Raw genomic sequence first — 18,840 nt, 5'->3', positions numbered from 1 at the left:
GCAGCCACTGTCCTTACTGAGTTGCTAGTCTTGATGAGCAGGGAGACTCTGTAGTGATTTCACATGGGATGAGGGATGGAGGAGGACTTAATTAGGTGCTGCATAAATCTTAGGACATACCCACTGAGTGTTCACAAAGTATTTTTTTCCAATTATTTTATTTTTATTTTTTGTGAATGCACTCTAACAACAACAAAAAATTCTTCATGAAAGGGTAGCCAGATGCCTGGTTTGGAGCTTTTTTCCTAAACTCTCTTTCAGTTATTGTACAAAAAGTGACCTGTTTTTTTAAAGTGAAGAATGTATGAATGTCAGTCTCCCATAAATCAAAAATGGATTAACAGATTTTTCTAAAATTAAAAAAAACAAAAGCTGCTGAGATGAAGCATAGAAAGTTTTAGCCTCAGAGGAGAATTTTTTTCAGACAGTTATGAGCATGTGAAAACAAGAGGTTATAGTGGATGTAACCTTAACTAGAGCATTTTGTGGCAGTGAAACGTATATTATGAAGAATTCTTTTCACCCTAGCCACTCCCTCTTTTTCTTTTCTGTCCCCCCTTTTTCATTGCTTCCATCTACCATTTAGTTCCACTTCTAAAATATACAGACAGACTACACAGTTTTCCCACCCATTGTTCATCTGTGCACTCGATCTTTCTTCTGCAGTTTCTACCAAGTGCACCAGTGAAAGGCTAACCCAGATCACATGACCTTATGTGCTTTTTCAAGCTTAACTACTGTTTGCCTATTCAAATAGCCAGAAGACTGGCAGCAGCAAAGCTGGCTTTATTTGTTGAGTCTTGTCTAGTGAAGTGAAAAGGGCTGATACTTTTTTCTAGCTGCATTTTTGTGGGGGGAGTGGGGGGTGAAATTATTTCTTTTGTCCTCTGTTTGCAGCTCATTGAGAATCAGGCATGCATATAAAATTACTGTATCTCAGGGCTTACCTTTATGGACAGGAGGGGGGAAAAAAACAGATTTGTAAGCTTGTCTGGAAATATTTGGGATGCTTAGGGCAGGCACAAAAGTGGGAGATAATAGAATAATAAAACACAACAAATGAAGGATTAGCAGAAGTCATTTTAACTAGGGTAGCAGTGGTTTTGTTGTGTCATGTATAAGAAATAACGTGCTGCTGAACATTTCAGAGTGGCAGTGGTAATTTTTCAAAAGTATGTACCAGTTGACAACAGAATCAGAAGGCAAACCTATTATAGCTTTCAAGGGCTACAAAATGCAAAGTATAGCAATTGATTTTTTTATAGATTTTACTTAATATGTAGGTGTAATTTAAGTGTTTTAGGGATAAATTCAAAAGAAGGAGCGCATGAAATCCTCCCCTGTCCACAGTCCATTCTTTTAAGTCCGGGTGGTACTGTTGATTCAAAAGTTCCCATGATGACAATTTTCAGTGAATTCCTACTTTCAGTTGTATTGATTAGTTGTGGCATTTATAAAAGTCTGAAACAATAGATGTTCTTCTAGCACAACACATTCACATTAATAAGATTTTTCTATTGGTATGGTATGTGTAAAGGATCAAATTGAGAACAGTAGTGTGTGGCAATTAAATTTATCCTGCAACATTCAAGTTAGGACAAGTTCTGTGTAAATGTGATGTTCTATTATTTAAATAGCCTTACCCTCTTGTCAGCGACTCTTCCTAAAATTTCCAATACACCTCTACCCCGATATAACGCTGTCCTTGGGAGCCAAAAAATCTTACCACGTTATAGGTGAAACCACGTTTTATCGAACTTGCTTTGATCCGCTGGAGTGTGCAGCCCCTCCCCCTCCCCCCGGAGCACTGCTTTACCACATTGTATCCAAATTTGTGTTATATTGGGTCGCATTATATCGGGGTAGAGGTGTATTCCCTAAAATGGGTTACCACTGTGTGGCCCTGTAACATTTCTGATCTACTCCTAACCCAGTACAGTATTCTAAACAATAATAGAAATGTTCTCAGACAGCTCTCTGCAGGACCATTACACAGTGTAGCAGCTTCATTTATTTGCTTTTGTTGTGCTGTGAGTTTATACAAACGCAGGAGATGAATCCAATACAAAGCATAAACAACATTCTTTTGGCACAAAATGAAATATTGGACAAGAACAACAACGGATGAACAACGTTAAGGCTTTAAATAAATACTAATTAATTTACAATAACATTATTAGATTACTGTATTTATAAATACCCTTAAAAGATGGAAAATTCATAAATTAAGATCCTTCAATCAATCTTAATTCTTGCATGAGATCAACAAATGAGTTTACAATATCCTTCAGTCACTTGACAGAGATTGTAGCTTCTGAGGGATCACCAGCTAAGCTTACAGGTTTCTTCATACACCTAGCTGAGATTGTCTGGTGTAGAATTCATGCAAGATAAGTCTATTTCAGGCACTTTATGCAGATTGTACGTCCCACAGAAGCCTTCTCAAAACTTCCAACTAGTATAAGCATGGTGAATAGAAGTCTGTGGTGTAGAAAATAGGACATTAGACTGGGAATGAGGACAGTGGAGTTCAGTTCCTGACCTTGTTGCTGACCTGCTGCATGTGGCCTTAAACAAGTCAATCCATGACTCTTTGCTTTGGTTTTCTCTTCCAATCTTGTCTACCTGATCGATTTAGATCGAGACCCTGTTTGGGTCAAGAAATTTCCCTTACTGTGTGTTTGCACAGCCCCTAGCCCAATGATACCCCATTCTCAATTAGTGCTCTAGAGCTAATACAATAATAATAATAAAAATACTTGAGTAATTTCAGTGAATGCTAGCTATTTTTCTCTCTGAATTTACAAGATGTGCCAGCAAAGCTTGAAAATTTCTAGGATGATAGTTACTGGTTTTGCAGAAATTGCAAGCTCTTGCAGTTTCACCATTCATGCTTATACAGGTGTGGAGGAGCACATAGTTCAGAGAGAGACATCCCTTAGGTAAGGATCTATTAACAGGGATTCTCTATGTCCTAGTAAGGAGGAGAGGATGGAGGATGATAAAATATGGGTAGGATCTGAGGAGAAATAGTCAAATGAAAGAGTCCCATTCAATTACATCATGTCAGACAGCTAAAAAGTGATAAGTTTTTAAAGTACTTGTATACAAATGCTAGAAGTCTAAATAATAAGATGGGTGAATTAGAGTGCCTCATTTTAAATGAGGATATTGGTATAATAAGCATCACAGAAACTTGGTGAAATGAGGATAATCAATGGGACAAGTAATACCAGGATACAAAATATATTTGGAAGGACAGAACAGGTTGTGCTGGTGGGGAGTGGCACTATATGTGAAAGAAAGCATAGAATCAAATGAAGTAAAAATCTTAAATGAACCAAACTGTACCGTAGAATCTCTATAGATAGTAATTCCATGCTCTGATAATAAGAATATAGCAGTAGGGATATATTACCAACCATCTGACCAGAATGGTTATAGTGACTGAAATGCTCAGGGAGGTAAGAGAGGCTATAAAAATAAAAAGCTCAATAATAATGGGGGATTTCAACTATCTGCATATTGACTGGGTACATGTCACCTCAGGGTGGGATGCAGAGAGAAAGTTTCTTGACACCTTAAATGACTGCTTCTTGGAGCAGCTAGTCCTGGAACCCACAGGAGGAGAGGCAATTCTTGATTTAGTCCTAAGTGGTGCATGGTATCTGGTCCAAGACGTGAATATAGCTGGACTGCTTGCTAACAGTGACCATAATATAATTAAATTTAACATCCCTAAGGCGGAGAAAACACCACAGCAGCCCAACACGGTCATATTTACTTTCAGAACGGGAACTACACAAAAATAAGGAAGTTAGTTAAACAGAAATTAAAAGGTACAGTGGCAAATGTGAAATCCCTGCAAGCTGCAAGGAAACTTTTTAAAGACACCGTAATAGAGTCTCAACTTAAATGTATACCCCCAAATTAAAAAACATAGTAAGAGAACCAAAAAAGTGCCACCATGGCTAAACAACAAAGTAAAAGAAGCAGTCAGAGGCAAAAAGGCATCCTTTAAAAAGTGGAAGTTAAATCCTAGTGAAAAAAATGGAAAGGAGCATAAACTCTGGCAAATGAAGTGTAAAAATATAATTAGGAAGACCAAAAAAGAATTTGAAGAATTTGAAGCTAAAGACTGAAAGTAATAGCAATTTTTTTTTAAGTACATCAGAAGCAGGAAGCCTGCTAAACAACCAGTGGGGCCACTGGACAATTGAAATGATAAAGGACCACTCAAGGACTATAAGGCCACTGCGGAGAAACTAAATGAATTCTTTGCATCCGTCTTCACGGTTGAGGAAGTGAGGGAGATTCACAAACCTGAGACATTCTTTTTAGGTGAAATATCTGAGGAACTGTTCCAGATTGAGGTGTCATTAGAGGTGGTTTTGGAATAAATTGATAAATTTAACAGTAGTAAGTCACCAGGACTAGCCAAGAGTTCTGAAGGAAGTCAAATGTGAAATTGCAGAACTACTAACTGTGATTTGTAACCTATCATTTAAATCAGCTTTTGTACCAAATGACTGGAGGATAGCTAATGTGATGCCAATTTTTTAAAAGGGCTCCAGAGGTGGTCCGAACAATTACAAACCGGTAAGCCTGACTTCAGTACTGGGCAAGTTGGTTGAAACTATAGTAAAGAACAGAATTTGTCAGACACATGATGAACATAATTAGTTGTGGAAGAGTCAACATGGTTTTTATAAATGGTAAGACATGATTTCCCATCTATTAGAATTATTTGAGGGGGATCAACAAGTATGTGGACAAGGGGAATCCAGTGGATATAATGTACTTATATTTTCAGAAATATTTTGACAAGATCCCTCACCAAAGGCTCTTAAGCAAAGTAAACTGTCCTGGGATAAGAGGAAAGGTCCTCTCATGGATTGGTGACTGGTTAAAAGATAGGAAACAAAGGGTAGGAATAAATGGTCAGTTTTCAGAATAGAGAGAGGTAAATAGTGGTGTCTCCCAGGGGTCTGTATTCAACATCTTCACAAATGATTTGGAAAAGGGATACAGTGAGGTGGCAAAATTTGCTGATACAAAACTACTCAATATAGTTAAGTCCAAAACAGACTATGAAGAGCTACAAAAGGATCTCACAAAACTGGGTGACTGAGCAACAAAATGGCAGATGAAATTCATTGTTGATAAATGCAAAATAGTGCACATTGGAACACACAATCTCAACTATACATCTAAAATAATAGGCTCTGAATTAACTGTTACCACTAAGAGAGACACCTTGGCGTCATTGTGGCTAGTTCTCTGAAAACATCCACTCAATGTGCAGCGGCAGTCAAAAAAGCTAAAAGAATGTTGGGAATTGTTAAGAAAGGGATAGATAATAAGACAGAAAGTGTCATATTGCCTCTGTAGAAATGCATGGTACACACACATCTTGAATACTGTGTGCAGATGCTGTTGCCTTCATCTCAAAAAAGATGTATTGGAATTGGAAAAGGTTCAGAAAAAGGCAACAAAAATGATTAGGGGCATGGGAGAGCTGCTGTATGAGGAGAGATTAATAAGATTGGGACTTTTCATCTTGGAAAAGAGATGACTAAGGGGGGATACGATAGAGGTCTATAAAATCATAACTGGTGTGGAGAAAGTAAATAAGGAAGTGTTACTTAGTCCTTCTCATAACACAAACTAGGGGTCACCAAATGAAATTAATAGGCAGCAGGTTTAAAACAAACAATGAATATGTCTTCACACAATGCACAGTCAACCTGTGGAACTCCTTGCCAGAGGATGTTGTGAAGGCCAAGATTATAACAGGGTTCAAAAAGATCTAGATTAAATTAATGGAGGATAGATCCATCAATGGCTGTTACCCAGGATGAGCAGGGATGGTGTCCCTAGCCACTGTTTGCCAGAGGCTGGGAATGGGCGACAGGATGGATCACTTTGATGATTCCCTGTTCTGTTCATTCCCTCTGGAGCAACTGGCATTGGCCACTGTTGGAAGACAAGATACTGGGCTAGATGATCTTTGGTCTGACCCCTAGGGCTGTTATGTTCTGCTCTTAATTTAAGAGGTCCACAGACACTCAGAGTATGCCTACTGCATCTGGGAGTGAGGTCTCCCAGCCTGAGTAGACAGACTTGTGTTATCAGAACTTGAGCTAGCGCACTAAAAATAGCTGAGTGGATGTTGCCATTCGAATGGAGACTTGGGCTAACCACCTGAGGTAAAGCCTACTGGATAAGGTTGGCTTGATCCTGTGCGGCTATCACGAGCCACTGGAGCCACAACATCGATACAGTTGTTTTTCGCGCACTAGCTTGAGCCCTGTAAGCACGAGTCTGTCTTCCCAAACCGGGAGGAACAGTTCTGGAAAGCAGAATGGGAGGATATAAGTAAATACTTCTGTTCTACATATTTTAAACTGAATGAGACAGAACACTAGTTGTTTTATGAGCTGTTTGTTTTTGAGACACAGGTGATATTTCTGTGTTTTCCTTTCCACTTTCACTTTGTTTTAATTTCAGCTTGCTTTGATTTTTATATGCTGTTTCATCTGCTGAGATGAAACTGCAGTGTAATTTAAGACCCCATTCCTGCAAAGAGTGACTCTCGTGGCTAACTTTATGCACTGTGAGTAGTTCCCTTGAATTCACTGGGCTACTCATGGTGCAAAAAGTTAAACATGTTCCTATAGGGTTACCATACGTCCGGATTTTCCCGGACATGTCCAGCTTTTTGGGCCTCAAATCCCCATCCAGGAGGAAATCCCCAAAAGCCGGACATGTCCGAGAAAATAGGGAGGGAGGGGCTGGTGGTGCTCGGCCGGGGGCCGGCGCCCCAGGGCCCGAGCCGAGCCGGGCGGGAGACGCTGGGGCCAGAGTCTCTTGGCCTGGGCCGGCCAGCTGCCGGAGGGGGGGCCGGACTGGGCTGTACCCAGCCCCAGCCTACCTGCTGCCTCCCTGTTTCCAGCTTCCCGTGAACATTTGATTCGCGGGAAGCAGGGGAGGGGAGGAGCAGGGAGCGGAGCCTTCAGGGGAGGGGGCAGAGTTGGGGCAGGAACTTTGGGGAAGGGGCGGGGGCGAGGAAGGGGCGGAGTTGGGGCAGGGCCGGGGCCCTTGGAGTGTCCTCCTTTTTTTAAATTAAAATATGGTAACCCTAGTTCATAAGTCTTTTCAGGCTAGGTCTAATTCTGTAATTAAAGTTGCTAAGTGTTTTTGATGCAACCTTCTAATGGATGCTGGAGGGAGAGTAAAAGATGGCAAACTTTTTCCTACGATTTCAATGGCACTGCTGCATGAAATAAGGGTTTACAGGGTCAAGACTGGTTTAATAATTGGGGTTTGTTTATATAAATAAATAAAATCAGTTTCTCTAGTTTAAACTGGGGATAAAAATACTTTACTACTATCTGGGCTGTTGTGAAAACTATTCAATGTTTTAAAATGCAATCTAAATACTAAGTATTGCTAAAAGATGGAAAAAAGTTCTGGAGTTGCTGGTTGCAACCTCATTATTACTGTTGAGTTATTTTGCACTTCAGACAGGGATTTTCAACGTCTTTGTTCTGTATTAAAAAAAAAAAAGCATATCTTCCCCAAAAATACAGCATTTTATCCTCTGATTACAGAATGAATTTTCTGAGAATTTACAAGTACTGTTGATCCATTAATTTGAATCAGATATCCCCCCTCCCCTCATATTATCTTAATAATGCAGTGTCCCTACATACTTTAAATTCACTGAAAATTTGTGCATTGGCTGTATTTGAAAAAATAGGAATAAGTCATTTTTTGTTCTTCATAACTGAAAGTTAAAATCAGTTTAGTGTGAGCTGGCACTAGGAACACTAAAAAGTGCCTTAATCATAATTATTGGGTATCTGTGGTTTGCCATAGGGCAGAGTTAAGGTTCTTTATGTTCCCTAACTGCATTTCCGTACCTTTAACATGTTAATACTAAATTTAAAAGAAACCCAAATTCTGAATTTCATGGGTTTATAAAGCTTGTTTTTTATGCTAATTGCAACATTCCTGTAATATATTTACCTTAAATTGTTGATATGTACTCTCAGCTGTAGCTTAATCTTAAAGAAGTTTTTGCCTGATATGATAAAACTTTATATATTAAAAATATTGCAAGAAGGGAATGGTTATTTCTAACCAATTATAATTACTTGTATTTATTTCTTTTTCTTATTTATTAGAACCAACATATATCACAATAGGTCCACCCACATGTGAGATTTTGGTGAACTGCACATTGACTGAGAAAGACTGTATGTACAGTTTCAGACTGGACCAAAATGGTTGCCGCATTTGTCAGTGCAAAACTAGTGAGTACAGAAATCATTGTGGTTCATACCTTTTTTATCAAGATGTGTTTTACAGTGGTAAAATCCTTTGTCTATTTTAATGTTGAGTAAAATCTTGGAAGTTTTGAAATGGAAATCAGTACACAGGTACATTACTATAATTCACTGTTTTAGGATTGATTATTTGCTTTGATAATTATTTTGTTTGTAAAAATACAATTGAAGCATTTGTTTGGAGGAAAAAAACATTCAGTATTACATGGATTTAACTAACAACTAAGGAAAAAAGGTAAGATTTTGGGCTTCTCTTTGAAAATGTCCCCTTGGTAATTTTCTTAGAACTTTGATATTTCATTTTTTCTCTACTTTAAAAAAAATGGTTTAGCTTTGATAGAAATAAGTGTTTGTTCAGGTGTCTGATCTTTATAATTTTTTGCTCTTTGAACAAAATCATTAAAAATGCAGTGTTCATATTTTCTTGGGCTTAGTTTTTGGATGCCTTACACTTCATATTTATATCACAGATTCTCATCTGGCATGTGACTTTTATAAGTAAGATATAACTTTGTGTCTTGGGAGCACTGACCTTATGTCAGTCATGTTAGCACTGTCATAGGGAAACAGCAGAACTGGATTCTCGGTACACATTTCATTGAGAGTTTGTAGTATACGATTGAAAAATAAAATTTGAATCACTCCGCAGGGGACGTACGATTTGAAATCTCTGCATGCACAAAGAGAGAAAGTTTGCAGTATAGCTGTCAGTCTACCTTAGGAGTTCTGCCAAGGAGAGAAGCTTTAAGCCAGGGGTGGGCAAACTTTTTGGCCTGAGGGCCACGTCGGGGAATAGAAATTGTATGGCGGGCCATGAATGCTCACAAAATGGGGGTTGGGATGCGGGATGGGGTGAGGTCTCTGGTTGGGGGTGCGGGCTCTGGGGTGGGGCTGGGGATGAGTTTGGGGTGTAGGAGGGTGCTCTGGGCTGGGACTGATGGGTTTGGAGCGCAGGAGGAGGATCAGGGCTGGGGCAGGGGTGCAGGTTCTGTCTGGGGGTGCAGGCTCTGGAGTGGAGCTGGGGATGAGAGATTTGGGGTGCAGAAGGGTGTTTTGTACTGGGATTGAGGGGTTTGGAGTGCAGGAGGGGGATCAGGGCTGGGGTAGGGGGTTGGGTTGTGGGGAGTGGCTCGGGGGGGGGGGGGGCACCCCGAGGGGCGCTTACCTCAAGCACCTCCCAGAAGCAGGGGCATGTCCCTTTTCCGACTCCTACGCTGAGGCGCAGCCAGGCGGCTCTGCACGCTGCCCCATCCGCAGGCACCGCCCCTGCAGCTCCCATTGGAGCACCTAGGAGCCGTAGCGGGGCCATGCCGCGGCTTCTGGAAGCCACGTGGAGAGGACCCTGCCCCTGTGCCCCAGCTAAAGCGCCCGAGTGGGGCCATGTGGCTGCTTCCGGGAGCTGTGTGGTGCGGCGCCTGCACCCTGGCTGGAGTTTGCCCACCCCCTCTTTAAGCTCTGTTGGTAGCTTCACTGGAGTCCAAGCCCAAGGAGGTTATTTAGAGGAGTTTGTTTATTTCTCTGGTGGTGGTAGAGTGCAAGAGATTGTAACAAAGAATAATATGTAAAGTAAAAGATAATAGTGGTAGCTCTGACTGTTTATTTTTTTTGAGAACCAGTTGTATTAAAAAGCTCCCATTGACTTCAACAGCAGCAAGGATGGAGTGCATATCTATTTCCTGCCTTTTGAAATCTGAATAGGGTTTTCCCTTTGCTTCTTAAAGCAGAACAAATCATTTACCTCTGCCAAATCTTGCATTGGCTGGTGCAGTGAGAGGAAGCAGAAACACTCCTGGAGTAGTCCATGCTTCCTAGGGAGACCTTTTTGTTCAAAAAAAGGGGCAAATATGCACCTTTCATAGTGCTTGCTGAGTGCAGTAGTTATGGGTTAGAGTCTGAAAGCTCTTTCTAAACAGTGGACCATGCCACTTTGGGACTTTGAAGTACAGGTCAGCACATTATCTGATCCTCTCTCCCCTTGCTCATTCTTGACTGCTATCATCCCCAAACTACATGCATGGGAAAGAATAGGGGTCCCTAAGTCCACATCTATGCTTACAGTGGCACAGCTATACCGATGCCACTGTAAGATCACTCGTATAGCCACTCTATGCTGACGGGAGAAAGCTCTCCTGTCGACATAATAAAACTGCTACCACTGCTCAAGTAGATAATGTCGGCAGGACAGTATCTCCTGCCGACATAGTGCTGTGCACATGAGCGCTTATGCTGGCAAAACATCTGTCTCTCAGGGCGGTGTTTTTTTCACACTTGTGAGCAACAAAAGTTTTGCCAGCATATGGGGTAGTGTAGACATGGCCTGAGTCCTTCCCACTACTTCTTGCACAGTAGTGCAGTAGAATATAGTATTTTACCTCTAATGAAGTATAAAGAAAATATTACGAAAGGGCTAAAGGTCAACCAAATGCTCTAGCGTTTTTTACCTTTTGAAATCAAATCTGTGTCCTGAATTGGAGAACTATTGCCAGTTTTGAAGCCCGGGGATGCATGCAGAATATTCAAGTATGTCATGCAATCCTGTCAATGCTAGAATGCTTCTGGGAGATTGCATTGTGGCAGGCTGAGAATTGAGACCTGCTTTCCTTGCAAATGGTATGAAGCTCAATTCCCATCTCATGAAAGCAGAGAAGAGCTGTGCTGCAGTATTTTTATATTATACTGTAGCCTTTAACTGCTCTTAAAACCAAAGTGTGAAGTCTAGTATTCTGAAATAAGTGTTGGTGTATAACTTACTGGCAGGGGTTTTTTGATCAGACAAAAATCAACTCAAAAATCATTCCACCACAGAAGTTAAATAAGAAAATGTATACTAGTATGTTTGTAGCTACACACACATGAAAAAACGTGTGGGAAAAAAAGTGAATGTTCAGCACTTCTGCAAATTAGGCCCCAGGTTGAGCACCCAGAACATAAAGGAATGTATATTTAATAGCCACTCATGAAAAGTTTTGGTTAAAGTGACTTTTGCCGAGCATCACATAGCAAGTTGATGGCAAAGGCAAGGCTAGAACTCAGTTCTCCTGAGTAGCAGTCACCTGCCTTTAACTATAAAATCATCCTTTCTTTTCCTATAGTCCCCTGCCACTTTATTGACATGGTTTACAACTTCCAGACAAAATGAGGCAGGAATCCTATAAGCAGCCTAATTCATTCCACACCCTGATTCATTTCTTGAACATCATCCATCTTGAATGAATGAGATAGGGGTATTGTAGAAAAAATAGTGTCTGGTCATGTAATTAAAGACTATCATATGGATATACACAAGGATGCAAAAATAGGTTAAACCTTAAACCTAGCATTTCCAGTCTTCTAGGATGGACCTAGACTGTTTTCAGTGGGAGCAGATGACAGAATAAGGAGTAATGGTCTCAAGTTGCAGTGGGGGAGGTTTAGGTTGGATATTAGGAAAAACTATTTCACTAGGAGGGTGGTGAAGCACTGGAATGGGTTACCAAGGGAGGTGGTGGAATCTCCTTCTTTAGAGGTTTTTAAGGTCAGGCTTGACAAAGCCTGTCTGGGATGATTTAGTTGGGGCTTGGTCCTGCTTTGAGCAGGGGCTTGGACTAGATGACCTCCTGAGGTCCCTTCCAACCCTGATATTCTATGATTCTATGATTTTGCTATCTCAACATAATTTTAACAGTGTTTTTTAAAGGCAAAAATAAATTCTATTATGTGCAACAGTAACAATCTATTCCTGGCATGACTGGGCTTAGTGGTCATAGTGAGAGCTGGGAGCCAGGAGGCCGGCTGGGTCTGGATACCAGGAGACCAGAATCTGAGACAGGCCAGAGGACAGACCAGGTATCAGGAGACAGGCAGAGTCAGGAGGTCAGTCTAAGACAGGCCAGTGGACAGGCTGGATACCAGGAGGTCAGAGTCAGGTAGCACAGAGGAGGTAGTCCTAAGCAGGGAAAGACCCAGTTGCAGGCATGACTTCCTGTTCCTCGCTTGGTTTAAAGAGAAGCCTTGGAGTTTTGCCCACCAGATTCCTTGACTAGAGTACTGTGCAAAATCGGAGCTTCAAGTTCTGGTGACTGTTTACAGGTCACTGGGTGGTGGATCGGAATGTACGGGCTCCTAAGAGCACTGTGGCTTGGGATTCCAGATCCGTGGCCCTTGACAATTCCAGATCTCTAAACAACAGGGTTTGAATCCTGAATCTTTAGCACTGCAATTGAGACACCTTCCCCTGGAACAAAAGGACTAATTTCATGAGTTGGCAGCAGGAGAAGGCAGTGTTCATCAATGGACCCAGAATTGCTGGGTTACATATGCAGGAGTAGCCCTATCTAACAGATGGCATAGCTAAGAACAAATATTTGCTAATGTTGTTAAATGGCTGAGACTGCCATGTAAGATTTGGGTTCTGTTTCTGGCTTGTCTAACTTGTGAGACTTTGCTCAATGATAGAGGTTGTGAAAGACATGGAATTATCATCACCAATTCACTGAAGTGAGTAGAAATCAGGGTTTCCTGGTTCTCAGCACAATGCATGTTCTTGTAATCCTAAGGGTATTTTATGGACACAGCCACAAGAGGGAGAGGATCTATTGTAGTAGCTCTGTCCTACCCAGAAGTTCATCTCTGTGTAGTCTCCTGAGATGAGGCGCTAGTATGCTGCATGTTCAGTGCAAATGGAATCTTAAGAGTTTTTGGTATCAAGTCAAAAGCAAACTACGTTGTTTGAAACAGAGACAGGAAATGGTGATTTTTTCAAGCGTGTGTCACTACCAAATCTGAATGGATTTTCATGTTGCCAGCAAAAGGCACCTCCTTGACCCTAGGACTCTCCATCTGCCAAATATCCATCCCACCACAAATTATGGAGGCATTAGAGTATTTTTAAAAGGCAGAAATTTGTAATGTAAGGGCTATGACTGCTCCTCCCATAATTAAATATGGCACATAAATGATACAGAAATTATTCCTCAAGCATGACATTGTCAGAGAGCATGATACCCAAGGCACCATGGCAGGGATGAAGTGTCTTCAGAAGGAACTTGAATACATGGATTTGTGAGATAAGGAAAAAAAAGGGGAGTCAAAGACAACCCCCAATTTTTTAGCTTGAGGGCTAGGGAAGATGATTGTGTTGATGACAGTGACAGAAAAAAGGGGTCACATGGAGCTGAGTGGAAAGAGAGAGAGTTCAGTTTTGGAAGTGTGAAGCTTTCCAAATGAGTTAGGAGACATCCAGAAAGCGATGTCAAAGAAGGAGACTGAGATGCAGGATTGGATGAAGGCAAGTCAGGAGCAGAGGTACATCTATGGGTCATCAGTGTAGACATGATAGTTCAAACTGTGAACATATGAGAAAAAAGGGTATAGAGAGAGAAGAGAGAGCCAAGAACAAAGCCATACAGGGTCCCCTACACAGTGGGAGAGCATAACCCTAAATAATTTCTCTTATTATGTTACAGGTTAAAAATTTTGAAATGATTGTAATTTCACCCCCTTAATTGTTGCTTACCCTAAATATACATATTTGAGGTTGTGGGTTTTTTTTTTTTTTTTTTTTTTAAATCTATCCTTACAATTAATCCTAACCATTTTTTGGTGAACGTCTCTCATCCATGACATTCAAGATGCTGGTGCATTTAATGTAGCAGCCTTTCTATTGAATTTAATATCAAATATAAGGCATATATGCATATTGTATGTAGTGCAAATTTCTTTGAATTAGTATAAAAATGGGTAAATGTCTGAACACTTTCTGATGGTGAAGCTTTTCTGCCATTGTCGTGAAACAGCAACATGTCTCATGAAAGTAGGATAGTGGTATCAAAAAGTACAACATTCAACTAACCAGCTTGAGGACAGGCAAAAGAAAGTATTTTAGCTTTAAAGTAGGAGAGTCCTGGCGGAAGTAGGGTACTCTTATCCTTCAATATAAATGTTGTTGGCTAACAAATGTGTTGAACCTCTGACAATTAACTATGAAAGATCATGAAAAAATGGGGAAAGATCAGAATGCTGGAAAAAACGTAATGAGATAAATTCTTAGAACTGGAAAAGAGTGATCCTGACAGTAAATGTATGGTAAATCTCTAAATTCAATCCCCAGTAAAATAAAATACAAATATTATCTTTAAATAAACACCTAGAGGATAATGAAAACATACATTTAACAGGATGGTTTGTATTATGGTGAACAAATCATACCAGAGATTTTCTTTTCTTACTATAATTACAAAAATACCCTAAGGGGGAGGAGGAAGAACAATAGGTGGTAATAGTATACTGATTTTTGTAAAGAATATATGCCTCATGAAATCAAACTAGCAAAATTCATTCAAACTGTGTGAGGATCGTCACATGGAACGAAAACTGTCTGAAGGACTACAAAAGCCAGGTTACTTGCTACTAAATATTTCTTCAAGATATTGTCTGTACAAGTCCACATTCCTGGAGTCGTATGTGATATGTAAATCCCAGAACTGTTTAAAGCAATTACTTATTAGGGCCATTTGCACTCAGTACACTTATGAAACATTTTATTTAAGCAGGGTTTTAAAGAGTCTCAACACTCCAATCCTCAGTTTTCATCCATATACACCTCTACCCCAATATAATGCTGTCCTCGGGAGCCAAAGAATCTTACAGCTTTATAAGTGAAACCGCATTATATCGAACTCGCTTTGATCCACCGGAGTGCGCAGCCCCGCACCCCCCCGTAGCACTGCTTTACCGCATTATATCCGAATTCATGTTATATCGGGTCGCGTTATATCGGGGTAGAGGTGTATTGGAAATCAATAGAGAGTTCTAAAGGAAGGAGGAACGGTTAGTGTGGATCTGTGGAGGCAGTATATTCAGAAAATTCCAGTTACTGTTAAGTAACCCTAGTTTTCTCCTTCATAAATTCGCCTCCCAGTTCCCCACCCCTGAAGATGAACCAGCAGTAGCAATCCACACCAAAAGGATGGCTGAGGAGTGCTTAATTTAAAAGGTACTGTAAAACAGCTCTCCTGAAATACGATCTGGCCTCAGCATCAAGAGAATAATGATGGGTAAAGATATGTAGGTAGCTCCTTGTAGCCACACTACAAATCTCAGAAATGGACACTATACAAAGGCATGCTTAAAATGCTGCCATAGCTCTTGTTTAATTAACATTAGGACCATCTGGTATCTGAAACTTTGTCTGCAAATTAGAAGACAAAATACAAAACAAACAATCTTCAAAAGTTTATACACCTCTTGAATTTCTCTTCAAAAGCCGTAAGTAGCCTGGATGATTTATAAAAAGAATGGCTGTCTAGGTAATGGATGAGAGCCTGCTTCATGTGAAAATTATTGAATAAAAGTCTGCCCGTGAATAAAGGGATCAGGAAAAGAAACATGAAAAGAAATGCATTATCTCCAAGATGAAATTCTGAGACCGTTTCCGAGTACCAAGGTGTCCATGTGAAAAAAAGTAAATGGAAGATAAGCTTATATCTAAGTTTAAGAGCTTAGATTTTGTTTTACACACATACCAGAGAAGACCAATTAAAAAGTCAAGTCACAAGGCTAAATAATAAAACTAGGATAGATGTTCAAGTGGAAGATCCTTTATGGATTAAATTATGGAATTCTTTATGGACTAAATTGAATCTCCTTTAGGCCTGATTCTGAGAATATTGAGCACCCTCTCAAATCTTGTTGAATTCAGTGGAAGCTGGGCATGCTCAACACACCTTAGGGTCATGCATGGGCCATTTGTGTGAAGTTCTGTCTGACAAGCTATGATCCATTGAGATGCCATGCCTTGGGGGGGTGGGGAGAGATTCCATGCTGATAACTATTGCAGCTAAAATAGCACTTGTCACTCTTAGAGGGTTAGCTGCACTGATGTCCCCTTTCAGGTCTCTCTGAGAGTCCCCCTGTAGATGTTTACACCATATGCCTTTACCTATCCGTGGGCAGAATTCCACTGTTCTCCCACTTCTAGACCAGACCCTGGGCTACAGTACCACGTGTATCAACCATTCTTGCCCTGCATGTCCAACTGAGTTTGGGCACCTGCAGTTCTTCCCTTTAGGAGTCTGACCAGTGATATAGTGATCAGACAGCCTTCTTAAAACAAAAATATTGTTTATTTTAGCAGTAGGAACAAAGCAGATTTTTAAAAAGTAAACAGTCCACATGTGTGTCTATCTTACCTAAATGTTTAGCATCCATTGATGGCAGACTAGGCTGTCCCAAGTTTTCAGATACTCCTCAGCAGGGTCCTGGGTCTTGGTCTAGTTCCCTCTAAATGACTACTGCCCTCTCTTGAGAGAGGGTCCCTTTTAAATCCCTGCTACAGTTCTTTTGTTTTGTGCTCATGGGCCTCTTCCTATCCCATTTAAAATCAGTTGTTCTTCATGTGCTGGTCCCTGTGTGTATTCTACTCGGTTACTCATGTGCTCCATGCACCTAAGAAGATTTTTTTTCTAGTAGTTTCTGTTGGTCTGAACTTTTTCCCTTCTTGTGCTTTTGATCTGAGAGTATAAGGGACAGTTCAGATTGACCGCCTCTCCAGTTCCTTCTAATTGCTGCATGGTCAAAGATAGAACCCTCCAGTGTCCACAGAGTTGATTCTCCTACACTGAACATGCAAGTATTATAAATTGTAGATCACATATATAAAAAAAGTCTTAGTTTAGTTTAAGTAGTTTATAAGAGAGACAGATTTCAGGGAATACTCTCACTCTCACACTCTTTCTTCCCAGTACGGGACTCCAATTATGCCCAGGACTCTGGGTGTCAAGAACTGCATCTCCTGCCCTGTTCCTTCCCAGTCAGCAAAAACCATCAGAGGTGCCTCTGCCTCAGAGAAGCTTATATCTCTTCTAAGTGTAGCATCTGTCATTCCTTCCTACCCTGTACCCATTAAGTGTAGGAGGTTCAGGGTTAGTAAACACCTCATGGAACAGGCTCTGAGGTCCCAGTTGGATCTGGGCTGGGCAGACCCCCCTATACAGCAGTCTGAGATATTGAGCGCACTACCCATCACTGCCACTTTGGATGGAGGGACAGGCAAAGGTAGAGGTAAGTACTCCTCATCTCAGGCTCACCACGAGGGTAAGAAACACTCTGTAGAGTCTACAGAAAAATACTGCTCTATATCCATTTCTGAGAGGAGATCTGATTTGCCCCTATGCTATTGAGGTCAGGTGACTATTCGTGCCTTGTGCAGGGAAGCTCAAAAACCCATCAGGATTGTGGCTAAGAGATCCTCCTCTTCTTCACTGTCGGTACTAAGTAAAAAGCATAGATAGTCCTGCAAATCCATGGATATCCATGGACCACTGCAGATTGCGGATCAGATGCCGATACAAATTTTGTATTTAGAGCCCTGCAAGTCTGCATACATCAGCTTTATATCCACAGATATCTGCCTCTGCAGAGGCAGATATCAGTGGGTCATTTTGCAGATCAGATGCAGATACAAATTTTCTTTCCATGCAGGGCTCTAAGCATAGATGGATATGACCATCGGTAACAGCAAAGAACTGACCATCATCCATACATCATCAGCACTGACATGCACTTGTGAGCTGACACCGAAAGCTCACAGGGGAAAGACACTTTGTGATGATGATTACACAGCTTTGGAGAACATGACCATCCTTTCAGATCTGAATCTGAACTGTCTGTCAGAACTACTTCTTATAAGGAAGATCATGATGCCATCAGTCCACGAGCATTATGAAAGAAGCTGGTCTGCTATTCCTTCTTGTGGCTGGGATAGTTCCTCAGTGATTTTGACAGCACTGTCTTTGAAGATGGGAGCCCACATTTTCTTCATTGGGCAATTCTGCTATGGGAAAAGGACAGTGTCACTGGGTGGACTGTTGCTGCACCCACCTCCAACCATGTGCTGCCATGCACAATCTCAGTTACAGAGGTTTATTCTTTTATAGCAAAGGTTAACAAACAGAAGGCAGTCTTAAGTCAAAACCTAGTCCCCAGGCTTCAGGGCCACCCCTCCCAGGGGTCTCTGGCTCCCCGACTTCTGGCAACTTTCTTGCCTCCTCCAGCTCTGCTCCCCTCTTGGAACTGCAGCCGTGGGATTGCTCCTTGATCCCCTGGCCTCATTGGCTACAGGGACTCACCACAGGACTTAACTCCCGTCCAGTGTGGCCTTTGCTGCCCAGGGCTCAGCCTGTCTCAGTCCTCCCTCCCAGGGCTCAACCTGCCCTAGTCCTTCCTCTCCCTAGCTGCCTAATAGCAGCCCATTATAGGCCCAGGTATAGCCCAGTCCACTTTAATTAGCTGGATTGAGCCCAGCCGCTCCAGTCCAGGAGAGCTGGGCTCAAGCTGTTCACAGAGACTGGTTACCCTGTGACACTCATCACCTTCTCCAAGAGACATCAACCATGATGAGTCTCAGGAGATTCTAGAACCTCTGACACATCTGTGCAAGATGGGGTATCCTCCTTAGAACTGATGGTACCCTATGTCTTGGAGTCCATTTCAACCCATCCTGGATCCACTA

General features: G+C 41.3%; 1 protein-coding gene across 4 annotated transcripts in view; it reads left to right on the top strand.

Annotated features, from left to right (window-relative positions):
* CRIM1 (cysteine rich transmembrane BMP regulator 1) overlaps positions 1-18,840 on the top strand; it is a 316,866-nt gene that overhangs the window by 220,327 nt on the left and 77,699 nt on the right. For all 4 annotated transcript variants that reach the window (XM_034764950.1, XM_034764948.1, XM_034764951.1 and 1 more), the window contains one exon: positions 8,190-8,318. In XM_034764950.1, coding sequence (XP_034620841.1) covers positions 8,190-8,318 — 129 coding nt within the window. The remainder of the gene's footprint in view (positions 1-8,189; positions 8,319-18,840) is intronic.

Source organism: Trachemys scripta, chromosome 3, assembly GCF_013100865.1.
Source record: "Trachemys scripta elegans isolate TJP31775 chromosome 3, CAS_Tse_1.0, whole genome shotgun sequence".
NCBI lineage: Eukaryota > Metazoa > Chordata > Testudines > Emydidae > Trachemys > Trachemys scripta.
The sequence above is the reverse complement of the archived record's forward strand: the minus strand, read 5'-3'. Positions and strand labels throughout refer to the sequence as shown.